Here is a 19,261-nt window from a genome sequence, read left to right as displayed (position 1 = left end):
GACAGGAGTCCATGTCTGTAACCACCTGACCATCCTTTCCTTCCATTAGCTGTGTAATGTAACTCATTTTCTTTCTATTAACTCTGCCCTTAAAGAAAAATGCTATACATATCTGTACTTGGTTTGTTTTTTGTTTTGTTCTGTTTTTTTTTTTTTTTTTTTTTGCTCTCTGCTCTTTGGGGGCCCAACACCCAGCTCTCAAATAAGTACACAGAGGCTTATTCTTTCTTATGAATGCCCAGCCTTAGCTTGACTTATTTCTAGCTAGCTTTTTCTTAGCTTAAATTATCCCATCTACCTTTTACTTCTGGGATTTTACCTTTCTTTCTTCTATATACTTTTTTTTTTAAACTTCTTACTCTGTAGTTGGCTATGTGGCTGGTCCCTGACATCTTCTCTCCTCCTTTCCTTGCTCCTCAATCTCCTCTTCCCAGATTTCTCCTCCTATTTATTCTCTCTGCCTGCCAGCCCACCTATCCTTTCTCCTGCCTTGCTATTGGTCATTTGTGTCTCTATCAGACCAATCAGGTATTTTAGACAGGCAAAGTAACACAGTTTTACAGAGTTAAACAAATGCAACATAAAAGAATGCAATGCATTGTATCATTAAGTAAATCCTCCACAGCACACATGACTGTAAGACATCTTAAACTATACTCCACAGCACACATCTTTTTTATCTGTATCCAATGATTTCCTCAAGATAATTTTCCTGAAGAAAGATTCCTGTACCAAAGAGCACGTTGTAGATTATCCTTCTCGAAGGTTGTTACCTCTACCAATAGAGGGCATGCGTCCATAGGCCCTCATCCAGCCAATATGTGTCTACTTTCATTGGTATGTCTGTCTTTCCTAAGGGTTAAACCACTGAGGAAACAAGGCAAAGGGCTGGGGATTGAGGCAATGAGGACAAACAAATGAAGCCAAACTTGTTGCTTAATGTCTTTCTCTAGTCCTCCCACATGATTTATTTTGTCACTTTCGAACTCTGTCCTTGGTTCATCTTCCCAGCTTTCCCTACATCTTTTCTATTATTGACTCTGTGACAATCTGTTATTATTAAAATGCATTCCTTTGAGGCAAGGGATATCATTTATGTATTTAGATTTGAATAGCAATGCCACCATATAACAGTGCTACCATGAAATCAAGGAAGCACAAATTACAGCCTCAAGCCTGTCAGAGTGAACTGTTTAATACAATCTCCTACAGGGTCTGCTGCCCTGGAAACAAAACCACACTGAATGAAGGTAGTTAAGACAGAAGGGTGAAGCTGTACATTCCTATATCCCTCCACTCCCCACCCTACCTCACCCCCTCCCACTCCTGGCCCTGTCCCCTCCTAACTCCTCCACTAGGTAGACACTGAAATTTCTGTTAGCCACGTTTTTAAAGGTATACCATTCTTTGGCTGCATTCTCATGCTCCATTCTTTGCTTCCCACGACTCATTTATTCTTGGGTGGAGGGCCATACTCTCTGTCCCTAAAATTTCCACCCCTAGTTTAGGGTTGTTTATGGTTTTGCATGCTGGCTAACATCTCCCCTAGAATTTCTGCTTTTTCTACTAATCAAGGGGCTCATGGAAGCCTTGTTCAGTTCATGAATCCAACTATGCTCTACCTCAAGACTGACACAGAAAATTAAATAAAGAGTATGCCTCTGCTAGAGTTAAACAAACACGGAACCAGGTACCTTGTGCTTGTCTGTCAAACTTGTGTTATATAAGCTCCTCCGGCTGGCTAAAACACACAGACCTTTGCACCCGGACCTATCCACACCTAACAACGTTTGTCCTCAGAACTCAGGAGGACACTGTAACAGCTAGTCACAACTGGGTCTTATACTAACATTCTTCTTGGGTAAACCTCCAACACACGTGTGAAAACCATATTCTAACGTAAAGATAGACAATGAACTGTTTTCTGTTTTCGGAGTTTCACCTTAAGCACCTCAAGCCAGTTATGCTAATAATAAAATAATAATAGTCCCCACTTAACCGGGACTGGTCTTAAAACATAGGCTCATATTTTTTTCAGATCTTGATTTGGGGTGGGCGTGGTGGTACACGTCTTCAATCACAGCGCTCCAGCGATCTCTGCGAGTTCTGATGCTAGCTTGGTCTACAGAGTGGTTTCCAGGCCAGCCAGGACCACCAAATGAGACCGTCTCAAAACAAAACAAAAACCACGAACAAAAGCAAAGCTCCTTAGCTGCCTTTATTTTCACACACAGCCACAAACTTGCACAACGCCGCAGGGTCCAATGTCCAATTCCAGGACTGAAATCAGTGACTAAACATCTGCGGATACGAAGGGTGGGAACGCCAGAGCTCACGAACCTAGGTAGCCGCCGCCCGCCCAGTCCCGGTGGCAGCCCCTCTCCCTCGGCACCCTGCAGCTAACCCCGCCCCTCCCGAGGCCCCGCCCCGATGCCGACGTCAGTTGTTGTGTCTTGACTCCAGCCCGGGCTGCTGCGGGTCCAGTGCTCCGGGGGCGGCGGCTGTGGCCTGTGGAGGTGGCCGGAGGGCGGCCGCGGTTGGCGCGGCGTATCCGCTCGGGGTGGGCGCCACGCTGCGACGCAGCTGACAGGAAGCCGCCCGGGAGAGCCGCGTCCGGGCCTAGCGTTATTTGCTTTTATTTATTTATTTATTTCCTTTTTTTTTCCCTTCACGACAGTCGCTTCGCGCACTGGAGCCTCCTCTGCAGGAGCCGCCGCGACGCCCCCTCGCGGGCCACGGGCCTAAGAGGCGCCGCCTGGGAACCCGGAGTCCCTGACGGGCCTGGGCGGCCGCCGGGGCCTGAAGCCTGGGCGTTCGGCGCGCCTCTGCGGCGTCCGCTCCTCCCCGCTCTGGGCGCGCCGGGCCTCGGCCTGGCCCAGCCGAGCGCCGCGCCCTCCCGACCGGGGCCACGCAGCCCGGCCCCAACCGCCCTCCGCCCGCCCGCAGTCTCTCGGAGCCGCCGCCGGCTCGGGCCCCGCCGCCGGGGTCACCCCTGGTTGGCTCCTGCCCGCTCCCAGCCGTCCGCTGCTCGATGGGTGGGGTGGTTTTGAGCGTCCCCCCTGCTCCTTTTCTCAGCTCTTGACCGCAAGGACAGCGCCCGTGCCCTGCCGGTCCCCTCAGCCGCACGCACGCACGCCGCCATCCACCTGCCTCCCCGCGGGGATGGCCCGCCGGTGACCGCCACCGCCGCGCGCCCGAGCTGCCCTCGTCCCGGCTGCGCTGCGTTGTCCCGCGCTCGACCCCCTCCCCTGTCCACGGCGTCCCGGCTCCCGGCGACGCCAAGAGGGCGAAGATGTGGCTGAAGCTGTTTTTCTTGCTCCTGTATTTCCTGGTTCTGTTCGTCCTGGCCAGGTTTTTTGAGGCCATTGTGTGGTATGAGACCGGCATCTTTGCTACCCAGCTGGTGGATCCAGTGGCATTGAGCTTCAAGAAGCTGAAGACCATTCTGGAGTGTCGAGGTTTGGGATACTCCGGGTTGCCCGAGAAGAAAGATGTTCGGGAGCTGGTGGAGAAGTCAGGCAAGTGCCGGGCTCCTCGAGGTCGCCTCCACTGTCCTGGCTCTTCCCCCCCCCCCCCCTCCCCGCCATGAGGCGGCCCCCGGAATGGTCAAGCACACTGCTCCTGAGAGCTGCCCAGGTCTTCTTTGACCACGTTTTCTACGAATATGTAAATCCGGGTTTTGAAAAGGGGGCCTACTAGGTGTTTTGGTGTGTTTGTAAGGTTCTTTGGAAATGACAGTTTGAAAATGTAGCTTGTAAAAAAAGAAAGTGTTAAATTGATTTATTCCAGGATTCAGGAACGTCAGTTGAAATTGATTAAAATATAGGGAAAGGAAAAACTCCAAAATGTAGCTGTACATAGCAGCATCTGCCTCCATAGTAAAAACAAGCTACCAGGAGGGTAAAACATCATTAAAATAATAACAAAGAGGCACGTGGACCTAAGATTTACATGTAAATGATGTGTTGGCTAAGGTGTGCAAGGTGCAGATTTTCTCTTTATGCTTTAAATGAAGTGAACATTTTGTGTGACTGCCGGCCTTCTTTGGAGTTCATATTTTCTTTCAGGATTGCAATTTTTATTTTTGAATTTTGAATGTACACCTTTCTTGTCATGTGTCACAGGCGTCCCTGCGTCATGTAATGGGTTGAGGAAGAGAACTGATAAAAACGCTGAAAGAATATTTAATGCCTTAACAAATATATTTCCATTAACCATTAATTTGAGGTTTAGGATTGGGTAGGGAAATACAGTTAATTTGATTCACTGCTGTACAAAGAAAAATGCCTCTTTGTTTAGGTAGTAATCCTGAGAGAGGCATGTCAGTTGAGAGAGGCATTCTGAATTGCTGTAGGAAGCCTTTGAAACTGCTGATTATCTTTTTCGTCGTTTCAAGAGTATCTGTCAGCTGGGCCTTTTACAAGATTTTTTTTCCTTATTTAGTACTGTCTAGACCTATAGTGTGATAGGCAAGAATGCAGACTACAGCAGGCCAACACTTGTGGATTATAGCATAAGAGTTACAGGACTCAGCTCACCGACGGGGTAGAGGAAAGGAATCCTTTCCATAAGGGCCGCATTTTCCAACTTGTGTATTAGTATCGCCATGTTCACTGCCTCTGTGCTGCCATTGGTTGTTGGGGGAGGGAAGTGGGTTGGCTAAAGTGAAAGTTATTATCTCTCATAGGGTTATTTGAGCACACTTGGAGCTTTATGTTAGGTATTTGCTGCCTTTTGAACTTGTAATTGTGATGTGGAATGTACAAGGAATCCACATCTAGCCTAAAGAATAAACAGCTGAAGTATGATTCAGATCACACATTTTACAGCATAGCAACAAAAAGTCTTGGGATGGCGATTCACCTGTAAACCCAAATGTCTGTTGTGGATGCTTTGTTTCTGGAGTGAAATGGGGTTACTGACTCACGACAGCATATTTACGGTGAAAGTTAAATAATGTGACGTGAGTGGTTTGGTTTTTATATTTTATGATACAGGATCCAAGTTTACACAGTAAACTTGTATATGAATGTGGGGTTTGTTCTGATAGGTAAACACTCTATCTCCCACTCACATAAAAACCTTGTTGCTATTTTAGGCAGGCTGATGGTAAGTTCTGTCAACCTATTTCTAAGTCTTTTGAGTCAGAACACATAAACCAGGCTGTTGAAAAATGCAGGCTTATATAAAATTACATGATTACTAGTTTGATTTTTTTCTGGATTGGTATAAATTGGTAATTTATTAACAGGCTATGTGATGACCCCAGTAGAGAGAGTATAAACTGTACTATAAGAGATGGTCTTCACTCTTTGCTGATGAATGAATCTTGTATTCAGGTGCTATTCTTTTTTCCCATAGAATAAGCATATTATAATATGGCTATTTAAGATATAAAATGAAGTTGGGAACATGGGATTTTTTAAATCTTACCAAGTTTTTTGTTTCATTCAGGTGACCTGATGGAGGGTGAACTCTATTCTGCTCTTAAGGAAGAAGAGGCATCTGAGTCAGTTTCTAGTACCAATTTCAGTGGTGAAATGCACTTCTATGAGCTTGTGGAAGACACGAAAGATGGCATCTGGCTTGTTCAGGTAAAAAGAGCAATAATACTTGAGCACCGCATTTCTACTAAACTAGTATTTACCACTGACTGGCACTCTGTTGTGTCATGCTTCTTAGGCAAAACTCAGTTCTCATAGGGTTTTTCAAACCATAATAATGAAAACCAGGGCAGGAGGTGCAGCTCATTTGGTAGTGTACTCCTGTGTGTGATGCCCTGCCTGACACCACTTAGACCAGGCGTAGTGGTACATGCCTGAAACGCCAGCGTGCAGGAGGTGGAAGCAGGAGACCCAGAAGTTCAAGGTCCTCAGCTGCTTAGTGAATTCAAGGCCACTCTAGGATACACAAGACCCTATCTTTGAAAAGCAGTAAAAATTCAAGAGTGGAATAGGAAAGAGTGGAGAAAGGGGGTTGTTTTGAGAACCAGCAAAAAGAAATGTATAGAAACACATGTGTTCCTTTTAAAAAAAAAAATTTAAATGATTTATTTAGTTAGTTTTTCCAGACAGGGTTTCTCTCTGTAGCTTTGGAACCTGTCCTGGAACTTGCACTGTAGACCAGGCTGACCTCAAATCCACAGAGATCCGCCTGCCTCTGCCTCCCAAGTGCTGGGATTAAAGATATGTGCCACTGCCACCTGGCTATTTATTTTTATTTTATGTGCATTGTGGTTTGCCTGCATGTCTTGTGAGTGTGTCAGATACCCTGGAATTGGAACTACTAAAGGGTTTGAAAATTATCTTTTATGCTTTTCATGGCATGGTTTAGGGTAAGTGGATGCACATTGATGTAACCATGTAAATAGAATAATTATGTGATATTGAGCATGCAATGTTATCCTAAATGTTGCTTAGAAGAAAGCACCATTTAATTTTTAAAATCTGCATTTACTTACAATAACACAACAAGTAGACTAGAGGCCTGAATGTGGCATGAAGGAAGAACGTAGTGTGGATGGCTGAAACTCAGAAGTCCTGGCCGTCTAACCCTTTCTGAAGCACTAAGATGGGACGTGATTTCTTAAAGTCCTGGGACTTGAACTAGACTCAGATCTCAGACCCTCTGGTTTTTATTTAGCCACCGACAGCTCATAGAGGTCCCTCCCCCGTCTTCAGTGCATTTGAGCTTTCACTTTGCTGTGGACAAATTTTGATTTAGGGTGTAAAAATGAAATTAGCTTCTTCATATTGCTTTCTGAGAACAAAGACTGCAAGGTTTGGTTTTAAAATAAGGTTTAAATTCCGAAACCTTAATTGGAGGCCCAGTGTTGTCATTGGCTTGCAGTATGGTTGGAAATAGCTAGGTTTTCTCTGTGTCTGGCCTCAAGTACATAGGCATTTAAAGAGGATGGAATGACGCTGCCATCCAGTGCACCGAAAAGGTGAGCTGTGGTAATTGTGGAGATTTCGCTGGAAGCCCCTGGCCTTCCCTGTATAGTACATTCCTACTGCACTAACATTTTGCCTTCTCATAATCAGCAGAGGTGGAGCCTGAGAGGGTCCCTACACTGTGCAGTCAATTCTAGTTTACTTCTGTCTTACTTCATTAACTTAAGAAATATGAAAGACTTGAGAACATAGCTCAGTGGTAGAACATGTGCTTAGCATGCAGGAAGCCCTGGATATGATGTCCAATATTAAAAGAAAAAAAATCATCTCTTTAAAGCTTTAAGAAATTGTTATTCTGCCAGGCGGTGGTGGCGCACGCCTTTAATCCCAGCACTCGGGAGGCAGAGGCAGGTGGATCTCTGTGAGTTCGAGGCCAGCCTGGTCTACAAGAGCTAGTTCTAGGACAGGCTCTAGAAACTGCAGGGAAACCCTGTCTCAAAAAAACAAAAAAACAAAAAAAAGAAATTGTTATTCTATTTCTTCCCCCAGTACTTATTCCTAACAGGTTAAGGAAGATTTATTGGTTTTGATAATTTTAGATCTTTTAACAAGATAGAATTGAATAGCCAGTCCCATCACTGTGTATTTATAGCCTAAATGCTTATCACTCACATGAATTGATTCTCTGCAAATGAATGGAGAAGAAGGCACTATATACCTGACAGGGGCCTAGGAATTGCTTTGAAATCCAGGATCCGCCTGTAAATCAAGGGTATATCTGATTGACTAGTTAGCAATCTATTCTTCACTTTTAAGTTATCTTTTTCAAAAAATATTTATTTTTATTTTATGTATATCGGTGTTTTGCCCCATCTATATCTGTGCACCATATCCGTGCCTGATGCTCACAGAGGCCAGAAGAGGTGTCAGAGCCCCTGGAGCTAGTGTTATAGGTGGTTGTTAACTGCCATGTGGTGCTGGGAATCAACACAGGTAGAGCAGCCAATACTCTTACCCACGGACCCATTTTTCCAGCCCCAATTATCTGCTTTTTGATGTCTTTCTGAAGATATATATACACACACACACACATACATATATATACTTTATATATATGTATGTGTATATATATATGTGTGTATATATATATGTATATATATATATAAAAATCTCTTAGTATATGACAAAGTTAGCCCCTTTATTCAGTATAAATGGCTATGCAAGGCCCTGTTCTAGGACATGGAGATACAGCAGGAAGATACCGAGGGCTATGCTCATAGACAGCTCACATTCCAGCTGTGAGAATCAGACACCAAATAAATTAATATTTAATACAACACCAGTAAGTTGAAAGTTATAAAAAGGAAAAGAAGCAGGCTAAAGAGACAGAATAATGAGGAATTTTTTTTTACAAGGTGGCCATTATGGCTTCTAGTCTCTGCCTTGCCTTCTCCCAAAGTGTTTTAAAGGCATATTCACAGTTGAAAAGCACCTCCTAAGAACAATGGGATGTGTTTATATGGGTTCTTCATAAAGAAACAGGGCAATAGGACACAGTTGTCTAGCAGTCAAATCAAACTTTGCACTGATTTCCAGTGTCTGACTTGTTCTTTGTGGCCAGTGACTGACGTCTGTCAGATGGCTCATCTGGCTGTTAGGACAGCTGAGACCTGCCCTTGGCACTGGGAGCTGACCTGCTAAGCTTATTGGCTGGGCACCTCCTGTAAGCTTCGTAGTTATTTTTGGGTTTTGATTTCTTTAGTGTTTTAAACTATACTTAAAAAATTTAAAGTATCTTCTAGGAAGAGAAATAAAGTATTCTCTTGGTTGGTTGTCATTCTTCTGCCAGATCATATTAATCCAGTCTTTTGCAAAGGATAGCTTTCAGGAATATGTTTTCTACAGTTTGTATTGTGATTCTTTTCTACTTCTTTGTTTTCTGTTGTTGTCTGTTTTGAGGCAGGTTCTCACTTTGTAGTCCAAGCATTAGCAGTCTTCCTGCCTCATCTTTCTGAGTGCTGGATTATAAGTGTCAGCCATCATGTTAGTCTCTGTGTTGGTATTGTAAAAGACGCTTGTGTTTGTGTGCTTGTTCTTTTCCTTTTTTAATGAGGAGTATTTTCATAGACTGTACTGCATTGACCCTGGCCACTTCTGTCTTCAGCTTGTTAAGCTCGATTCCATGTGCTTCCTCAATCCTCGAGCATGTGTGGAGACTGGAACTGTATTGCTTTTCCTGTTGCCAGGCCAGGATACCTGGTGGCAGCAGTGTGGGAAGGAAAGGTCTAGCTGGGCTCCCAGTGTGAAGATATATCCATCATGGAGGAAAAGCATGGCAGCAGCAGTGTGGGAGGGAATGCCCACTGTGTGACCACCAAAGGACAACTTTGCAGCGTTGATTCTCCCTTCCTTTATGTGGATCTGGCAATAAAACTCAGGTCACCAGGCTGCCAGATAAATGCTTTTACCCACTAAGCCATTTGATCCCATCTTCTCCCACTTTTTAAAATTACATCTATCTTTTGTGATGAGAAGCACTTACTGAGATCGAGGGCAACTTGTAGGAGTTGGTTCTCTCCTTCCACCAACCATCACAAGAACTAATTTTCATTTTTAAATGTAGCAAAATCTATATGACAACTTTACCAATAATACGTACTATGTAATGCACACAGAATCAAGTCCTTTCTTTGTGGCACAATTGATACAAAGTTATAATTTCCTGCTTTGTCCCTAACCTAAATTCCTGTCTCTCATTAGCCATTTATTTCCCAATTTTGTGGATTATTTGATTCTACAACTAGCTAGTCTTCTTGGCACCAAAATTAGAAGATGATTATTTTGTTTCAAAATGTTGCTGGTCAGAGACACAAATGGCAAAGGCTTTTGAAATGGAAAAGTTACATAGTGAGTGGCTTTTATGGAGTTGTTCTCTAACATTTTCATTTCTTTGTTTTGACTTTTGTCATGATTCAAAAAGGGATATAGCTGCTTGTTCCCTATTGGATGTCCCACTTAATGAGCTTAAAGTCATTGAAGCTGCACAGTAGTGAAAAAATTCTTTATGACTTAGAGTACTGGAAAGCTTTGGACACTATTTACTGAAGTATTATGTTAATGCATTTTCTGTTTGGCTGGAAGCTGATTTTAAATTTGTTTATCTTTGCTCTTAGATAAGAGTTTTGTTTAGGGCATTTCTAATTTATTCATCCTTTTATTGGGCTACTACAGAGCAAAATATAAGCATAAACATAATACAAGCAAGCCACTTGTGTTTTATGTTGGTGAAAAAGTCTTGTCTACCGATAATGTAAGCCAATGAGAACAGTACACGTGATTTTAGCCAGAAATTAGAGGAATGGTAACAGGGTGAATACTTAAAAATTAGTTAATTAAAATGCTATTCCGTTTCAGCTTTTGTCCATCACTGACCCTCCTTTAAAGTTAATGTATGCAAAACTTTCAGTTGACTAACATAACTGTATAGGATTTTAGCAAAGTAATTTCTAATTGTATAGCTGTAGTGACAGAGTTATATAAAATGATTTCATTAAAAGCTTAGATGACTTCACATTTTTGTACCTCTCTCAGTTGGGGATCCTTAAACACTTCCAGAGCAGATGCTAGAACAGATTGCTGAGTAAATAAGGCCCCAGGGTTGAACATTGTCATGTAGCTCATCAGCTGTGTTCCCTACTCTCCTCACTCACTCCTGCTTTCCTTGCCAGAGCCTAGATGTGTCCGGGAACAGCCCTCTCTCACTCCTAACCCAAGAATGCTTGTCATGAGTCTACATGGTACTTCTACAGTGAGCAACTGGGTCTTCTCTCGAGGCTGCCCGGAGACTTAGAGCTGCGCTACATTGACAGAAGCAAGCTCTCAGCTCCTGGGAGTGATGTTGTTGCCAGCACAGGCTTAAAGTGCCTCGGTTATTTTATAGCTTTAGTCAAGAAATGGAAAAATGTTGGGAAAGAGTTATTTTAAAAGGGAGAGAAAAGGAGGAGGAGAGAAAAAGGGGAGTGCAAAATCCAGAGAGTAAGCGAGAACACAAAGAATAAGAGAGTATACTCTAGACTCACAGAGACCTGCCTGTCTCCTGAGAAATCTGAAAATTACATTCCGGGGTCAAGAGAACTACTATTCACTCTTGAGAAGTGTAAGGAAAGAAAATAACACTTGCCTTTGGCTGGGTATGCAACTGAGTGGTGGAACATTTGCCTGATATGTCCTTAGCGTCCTATGTTCCACCTCCTGAGCCCCACCACACACACACAAAAGGAATCAGGAAGTATACATACCATGCCTGACTGCCCTGATTCACCAGGTAAACCTTTGCATATAGCTTTGGACCAGAGAAAAGGTAAATATTAAATATCATCTTGGGTAATGTGATTAACCTGAACCTCCTTAAAATGCCCCTGTCCTCAATCATCTAAGAGTGGGTAAACTCACCTCTCCCTCATTAAGACCATCTATTTTCATTAAAAACACTATCAAACCATTTGCTTAATTCTCTAATCTGTATGTGTATTGAGTATCAAATGTATGTTATATAATGTTACATATACATGTACATTTCCATAGGGTTAGAACAGCAGTGTCCATGATATTGTGGAGGTACTGGAGTGATCTGGTAGCACAGAAAGGAAACTTCCATTTTTACTTCATGTACCCCCAGTTTGTGATGCCCCTGATACTTTAGACTTCCCAGGAAAAAGGCCACGTTTTAGGTAGCTGTACCACCCCTTGCCTCTCCCAGGGAGTTGACTGCTGGTACTAAGTTCAAACACATGCCTGGAGTTTCACTTCCTGGAGGATTTTTGAATATGGAATTGGTTCTTCCTGCCAGAAAGATTAGAGGTCCCAGAGTATTGTGCTGTAATATTAAATTGAGTAGTGTTAGTAAAGGTGGCATTTATGAAAACAGCTTAGGCCTATATATATGCTGTACTTAAATTTAGATGGTCTCATAAAAACTTTAGATTATTTTTGGTTTTCCAATTAATTGTATTTTCTTCTATATTTATTGCTATCTTCAGTAAGACTCTGCCTCTATTAAGTCAGGAAGATCAAAGGATAAAGAGAAGAAATACTACTAAACTGACATAAATAGAGAAGCTATTAACGTTTTGAAAGTCAATTTAGATTTTTTTCCTTTAAAAAAATGATCTATTTCTCTGAGACCTAATTGTGTTTGAGGAGTATTTACACAGTTGTAGAAGTTTATGATTGTCAAGTTCATTATGACTTCCTTTTCCTAGAGCCTTTCAAAGTTGCTGAGGGAAAAGTCCTAAGAGTAGCATTGATTTAGTCAAAGCACAGTTAAATAGAAAACATGTTTGATTCTTGGCTATAAAAGTAAACTTGGAAAAATGTGAAGTTTGAACTGGTTAAGTTCACATATGATAATTTTTATAAGCTTTATTTGTTTTTTTAAAACATTATTTTCAAGGAGAAATTGATTTTAGGGCCATTTTCTATCTGTGTAACATAATCCTAGAGACTAGGTCACGTGGTAGAGAATATGGCTAGATTTTTCACAACCTTTTGACTTCTATTACTCCTAGAGCTTGGGGTTTAACACCCCGCACTTGTGTTTCTTTTCTAGTTGGACAGTTTTAGCTCTGTAAGTGAGAGCCAGTAAGGTGGCTCAGCAGGTAAAGGTGCTTGCTGCACAAGCCTGCTGACCTGAGTTCCGTCCCCAGGACCAACACAGGAGAGAACTGACTGCCGAGAGCTGTGCTCTGCTCTCCACACGGGTGCTGTGGCACTCATGCGTATATACACAAGTAACAGTAAATTAAAATTTAAAGGGAATTGTAGTAATAATGAAGTAATTCAGTTAAACCAGAACTAGAAAGAGGATTTTTGCTGTAGATATGAATGATTGGGTTTAGCTAATTAAAGTTTCACTTTTTCCCCTTTCTTTCTCTTGTGGGAAATAGGTCATAGCAAATGACAGAAGTCCTTTGGTGGGAAAAATCCACTGGGAGAAAATGGTAAAAAAGGTGTCAAGATTTGGAATACGAACAGGCACTTTTAACTGTTCTAGTGACCCCAGGTAAGTGGATTGGAATCTTTCTTGCTTAATAAAGACAATACTACCAGAAACCCACCTGAACAGAAAGCTAATTTTATGTTTAGTGTAAGGCTAGTTACTAAGATGTCTGTAGTTTTGCATAAGCTGCTGTTTGTTGACTTTCTGAGCGGTCCCTTAAAATGGTCTATAGTCCTTTTGTTTCAGTGTTCTCTTGCAGATAGACGGCGTGGGTGACGTCACTCTTCTCATCTGCAGCTTAGACTGACTTTGAACTCACTGTAGCCCTTCCTCAGTCAAGGGCTGGGACTGCAGGCATACACTACCACTTTCGTACTTCTGACCTTGAGTTTGCATTTCCTCAGTCACTTTCCTTCTCTTCTACAACTGTCCCTAGGCATGCCCTTCTCCCTAATGGCAAAGTCAGACTTAGCATTTTATTTACTTTCCCACCCTTCACTGTTTTCTTCTTCTTCTTCACATTTTCTTAGATGAGGTGGTTTGGTTTGTCATCATCTTTAATATTCAGTGTATTATTACATTCATTCTTGTCCTGTTACTCCATTTTTTTTAATTTAAAAAATTTAGATTATAGCCGGGCGGTGGTGGCGCACGCCTTTAATCCCAGCACTCGGGAGGCAGAGGCAGGCGGATCTCTGTGAGTTCGAGACCAGCCTGGTCTACAAGAGCTAGTTCCAGGACAGGCTCCAAAGCCACAGAGAAACCCTGTCTCGAAAAACCAAAAAAAAAAAAAAAAAAAAAAATTTAGATTATATATGTCTGTATAGAGGAACATATATGTGGGTATAGAGGAACGTGTGTTTTGTGTGTGTGTGTAGAGGAACATATATGCATGTATGAGTGCAGGTGCTGTTGGAGTTCAAAAGATGGTGTAGGATCTCCTGAATCTGAAGTAATAGGCAGCTGTGGGCCACATTATGTGGGCACTGGTGAAAAAAAATCATTTTTTATATAGCCAAAAGAAGTGACTAATTAAACTGGGCAAAGTGGTATGTGTCTGTATTCCCAGTGGGAGGTAGAAACAGGAGAATCTCAAGTTCTAAGCCAACCTGTGTAGTGAAAAACTGTTGCAAAACAACAGCAACAAAATTGAAGAACGTTTCTGTGATAGTATCACTGAATTTATTCTGACCTTTAAAATGTTCTTTTTGAATTGGGTGTGAAGGGTTTTATGCTGATACATGATAATATAAGATTCTTAAAACAATATATGCATATAGTCTGGTCTTCATTTGGATATCTTTAGTATTTAGAAAAATGAATATTAGTAACCTAGTATTTATAAGTGTTAGAAATTATTACCCAAAGTTGGAAAACATGATTTAATTTTAAAGTTGTGACATAGGGAATATTCTTCTCTTGGGTAGTCTTAAGTTCTCTTCAGAATAACAAAACTTTAAAATATGAGTTCTGAACTGAAAAGAAAATACAAAAGGAAGAAATGAATCAACTCAAACCTTGCCTGCTTTACAAAGAAAGACTTTGTGTCATAAAGATTATCATTTGATATATGACACAAGTCAGAAATGCATGTAGTTATAGGAGAAAAGATAAAAATAATGACCCAGAGTAGAGATGTGGGACTGTTCAGTAGTTAACATTTTTCTCCTCTTGTAGAGGACCTGGAGTCAGTTCCCAGCACCTAGATAGCTTACAGCTGTCTGTCTCTAGTGCCAGAGACTCTGATATATTGTGCACACATGATACACATAAACTCACACAAGCATACACACACACACACACACACATGCATAAAAATAAAGGCAAATTGTAATGAACAGAAATGTGTCATCACAAGTATCTTGCATCTAAAGCTCCTTAGAAAATATCAGAAGGAGGCCGTCACCTACCTGCATTTTACCTGCTGTGCTTTTGGCAAGGGCAAAAACAGATTCTTACCATTGAACTAGTTTGCATTGGATAAATATATAGTTAAGGGGTAGAAATACTTCTAAGGCAGGTTGTTTTTCAAACCATTTCATGTTAATGGAATCTGCATTGTAAGGGAATGAATGAATCAAAGAGTAGGAAGCTGAGAGTCAGGATCCGTGATTCAGAGTTACTGAGATTGCTTCCCAGAGTCCTCAGCGACTTGCTCTTTGAGAGCCAACTTACCATCTTCATTTATCTTTCATTAGACCACAGTGTTCCTAAGATTAATTAGTCATTTTACCATTATAGAGCATAGGCCACACAACTAGACTTTCCTCTATGATCCTATGAATGTGTAACATACTCATTTAACCCTATTAAATATGAACGTGTGCTTAGTAAATGAAATGAGCATCTATGACTTTTGTCAGTTTTCTGAGTAGCAACATAAGAAACCAAGTGGAACCTGTTTTTAAGTCTAATGAAGCATAGCCACGTGGTAGATTTTTTAAAAAATCCTTTATCAAGATAAATTTTGTGTATCATAAAATTCCACATGACAAGTTTGGGGCAAGGAAGGCGTTATTTAAAAAAAAAAGAGGAGGAAAATGTTTCCAACCATAGATTTGTGGAAAATCTATCCACAGTCATGCAGCAGCTGTTTCCTCTTTAGTACTTCTCATCACCTAGTTTTCAGAAGGGACAAAAGTCCTAACAAGAACTTGTTGGGTACCAAAAGGAGTCGAGTCCCCTGCATCTACAGAAAACTGGGAACAAGTGTTGATTGCAGTTATGCTCTTCTGCGGCCACTCCACTGGTAGACGAGGCTCGTTCTTGGGCCACATCTCTTCGTTTGTATACTGTCTTTGCTTCTTAAGTGTTAAACCTTTTCTTTGAGTCTTCATTAAAGAGAGAAGAAAGTTACCTATGGAACTTGGAGTAACTCTTTTGGATTGGCTTATGGGAAGATTAATCACTGTAGTCGATAGTGCTGTTGCCCTGTGGGCATCAGGCCTTGTGGTAGTACTTACGAGAAATCACAAGGCGGGGTTTTTTTCTGCACCACCTCAGGCACTCAGCTTGTAAGAGCATCCGTCCTTCTCTGTCTCTACTTAATGTCCAACCATCTTCCAAGGCTTATTTCATTTCCCAAACCTTTCTTGAGGTCTTCCCCTGCTCAAACCCCTGCTGATATCCCTTTTCTTTGATCTTTCATATTGATTTTGCATCCTTTACAGGATTTTTAAAATTTCATGTGAACAGAAATTACTTTCCATTATCTTTGGTTCTTATTATGTAATGAGTAGCACATAAGAGATGCTAAAGTATTTGCTGATTCCTTGGCTCGGGGATGCTTTTAGGTATATTTTATACAACCTTTTTTTTTTTCCTAGAGACATATTCAGAGCAGACTATAGTAAACTAGCTTGTTCTGACACAAGTACCAAGTATTGGTCTCTCTGGTTATTTGAAGGTTATCTGAGAAGAGGGTAAAAGGGGACTTTTGTTAGGATGTAAGTTGTGCAGTAGCCCAGCTGTTGACTGCAGTTTACTCTCTTACAGGTACTGCAGGAGAAGAGGCTGGGTTCGTTCTACCCTCATTATGTCTGTCCCACAGACAAGTACATCTAAAGGAAAAGTCATGCTTAAAGAGTATAGTGGACGCAAGATTGAAGTGGAACACATTTTTAAGTGGATAACTGCCCATGCAGCTTCTCGAATCAAAACTATATATAGCGTTGAACATTTGAAAGAAGAATGGAATAAAAGTGATCAGTACTGGGTAAAAATATACCTATTTGCAAAGCTTGACCAACCACCAGCTTTCTTCTCTGCATTAAGTATAAAATTTACTGGAAGAGTTGAGTTTATTTTTGTTAATGTGGAAAATTGGGACAATAAGAGTTATATGACAGATATTGGTGTTTATAACATGCCATCATACATACTTAGAACTCCTGAAGGAATTTACAGATACGGTAACCACACAGGTGAATTTATATCCCTCCAGGCCATGGATTCATTTTTGCGCTCATTACAACCTGAAGTAAATGATCTGTTTGTTTTGAGTTTGGTTCTAGTTAATCTTATGGCTTGGATGGACTTATTTATTACACAAGGAGCAACCATCAAGCGGTTTGTGGTTCTCATAAGCACTTTAGGGACATACAATTCCCTATTAATTATTTCCTGGCTACCTGTGTTGGGCTTTCTACAGCTCCCTTACTTAGATAGCTTTTATGAATATAGCTTAAGATTATTGCGATACTCTAATACGACCACACTGGCTTCATGGGTAAGGGCAGACTGGATGTTTTACTCTTCACACCCAGCCCTATTTCTCAGTACGTACCTTGGACATGGTTTGCTAATTGATTACTTTGAGAAGAAGAGACGGCGCAGCAACAATGATGAAGTTAATGCGAATAATTTGGAATGGTTATCAAGTCTGTGGGACTGGTACACCAGCTACCTCTTCCACCCGATTGCTTCTCTTCAGAACTTTCCTGTAGAATCTGACTGGGACGAAGACCCTGACTTATTCTTGGAACGGTTAGCTTTCCCTGACCTTTGGCTTCACCCTCTGATACCAACTGATTATATTAAAAACTTACCAATGTGGCGGTTTAAATATCTTGGGGTGCAATCTGAAGAAGAAATGTCAGAGAGTTCTCAAGACACTGAAAATGACTCAGATAGTGACAACATGGACACTTTTAGTAGTAAGAATGTATTTGAAGATAAACAAAGCATGCACAGTTCTCCAGGAAGAACAAGCCACTGTGATGCTGGAGCTTGTTCATGTGCCAATAAATATTGTCAGACCAGCCCGTGTGAAAGGAAGGGGAGGTCATATGGAGCACACAGCACTAATGAAGATATGGAACCGGACTGGTTAGCTTGGCCTGCTGGTACACTGCACTGTACTGAATGTGTTGTTTGCCTTGAGAATTTTGAAAATGGATGTTTGCTAATGGGGTTACCTTGTGGTCATGTATTTCATCAGAATTGCATTGTTATGTGGTTGGCTGGGGGCCGACACTGCTGCCCTGTTTGCCGTTGGCCTTCGTATAAGAAAAAGCAGCCATATGCACAACAGTTGTTGTCAGATGATGTCCCATCGTAACCATGTGCAATTTGTCCTTAATAAGCTTTGAGTATCTTACAGCTTGCCTTTTTAATGTTAGTCACAAGTGTGTGGTTTGAAGTTTAGTTTAATGTTAGTGCAGTGACAGGAAGTACACATTATGCTGATGTTGATGGCAGAGTTGATCTGGGTGCCTGTGTGTCAGTTGAATGCATACTAAACTGTAAAAATTTATTTCCAGCATTGGAAATTCAGAAGTTAATGTTTTTTTGTAAGCACAAAAGAAGTATAGTAGAAATTTATCCTAGGAAGACTTTACAAGGCAGAGTCAAATCTAGTGGGACTAAGTTGGTTTCTTATTCTAAATGTTTTCTCCCTTTTTACAATCTTTGTCCAGCACCTCTTGGTTAAATAATGTATGCTCTGAGACATGAAATTAAAGCAGATCTATGAAATAAATTATTTTAAAACCAGAAGGTTATAGGTTTTCCAGTGTTAAGCTGTGATACAGCGACTGCTTTTTGTAGGTGTGTTGCTGGTGTGTTAATTTCACGGGAAGTGCAACAGTTTTGAGGAAAGGGCAGGAATCCTGCTGCTGACGCTGGCTGTGAGTAGTGGATCCACCTCACCGCTAGACAGCTTTGACAGGAAAGCATGCCATAGGGGTTTTTAAATAAGTGTTACAATTTGTTGTTTAGCATATTCATCTAAATAAAAGCAACTATGGCTTATTAGTCATACGAGGACTAGCTGTATGTTTAACTTTTTAAAAAATTTTCAGTGCTAGAGGAAAGCTGAGATTATAGATAATATAATAAATATCCATTTCTCTTTAATGCCCCATATTTGTATTTTATTACATCTACTTTATCACTTTTTATTACAATTTTAATATTTTTCCTTTTTTCCCCCTGAACCTGTTGAAAATAAACTGAATCATCGTGCTGCTTTAGCCCTGACCATCACCGTATGTCCCCTATAAGTAAGGGCTTTCTCTGCAGTCACCACATCACTGCCACACCCCTGAAATATAATATTGACTCAGTAACATCTGGTACATGACTTTGTTCCCTATATATGTTTCATCTTTCTTGTGACTGTAGCGAAGAATCATTTATTGGGTTTGGTCTCCTTTCATCCTGTCCTCTAGAGAAATTGCTGTCCTTTTGTTTTTGTTGTTTTGTGTGGTGCTAAGCCTTGAACTCAGGATCTCGACATTATAGGCAAGTACTCTGAGCTGCACCTCAACCCTCTTTATTTTTTAATTGTGAAATAAATTTCACTAGGTTGCCTGGGCTGCTCTCGAACTCAGTATAGCTCAAAGAAGCCTTACGCTCAATCTTCCTGCCT

General features: G+C 41.3%; 1 protein-coding gene across 1 annotated transcript; it reads left to right on the top strand.

The window, feature by feature from the left end:
- Positions 1 to 2,484: 2,484 nt before the first annotated feature.
- On the top strand, positions 2,485 to 18,651 carry Rnf103 (ring finger protein 103). The gene is made up of 4 exons (XM_038320821.2): positions 2,485 to 3,518; positions 5,455 to 5,594; positions 12,839 to 12,954; positions 16,387 to 18,651. Exons 1-4 carry the CDS (start codon positions 3,293 to 3,295, stop codon positions 17,948 to 17,950), a joined length of 2,046 nt encoding a protein of 681 aa, XP_038176749.1. The 5' UTR covers positions 2,485 to 3,292; the 3' UTR covers positions 17,951 to 18,651.
- Positions 18,652 to 19,261: the final 610 nt, after the last annotated feature.

Source organism: Arvicola amphibius, chromosome 2 (assembly GCF_903992535.2).
Source record: "Arvicola amphibius chromosome 2, mArvAmp1.2, whole genome shotgun sequence".
Lineage (NCBI taxonomy): Eukaryota > Metazoa > Chordata > Mammalia > Rodentia > Cricetidae > Arvicola > Arvicola amphibius.
The sequence above is the reverse complement of the archived record's forward strand: the minus strand, read 5'-3'. Positions and strand labels throughout refer to the sequence as shown.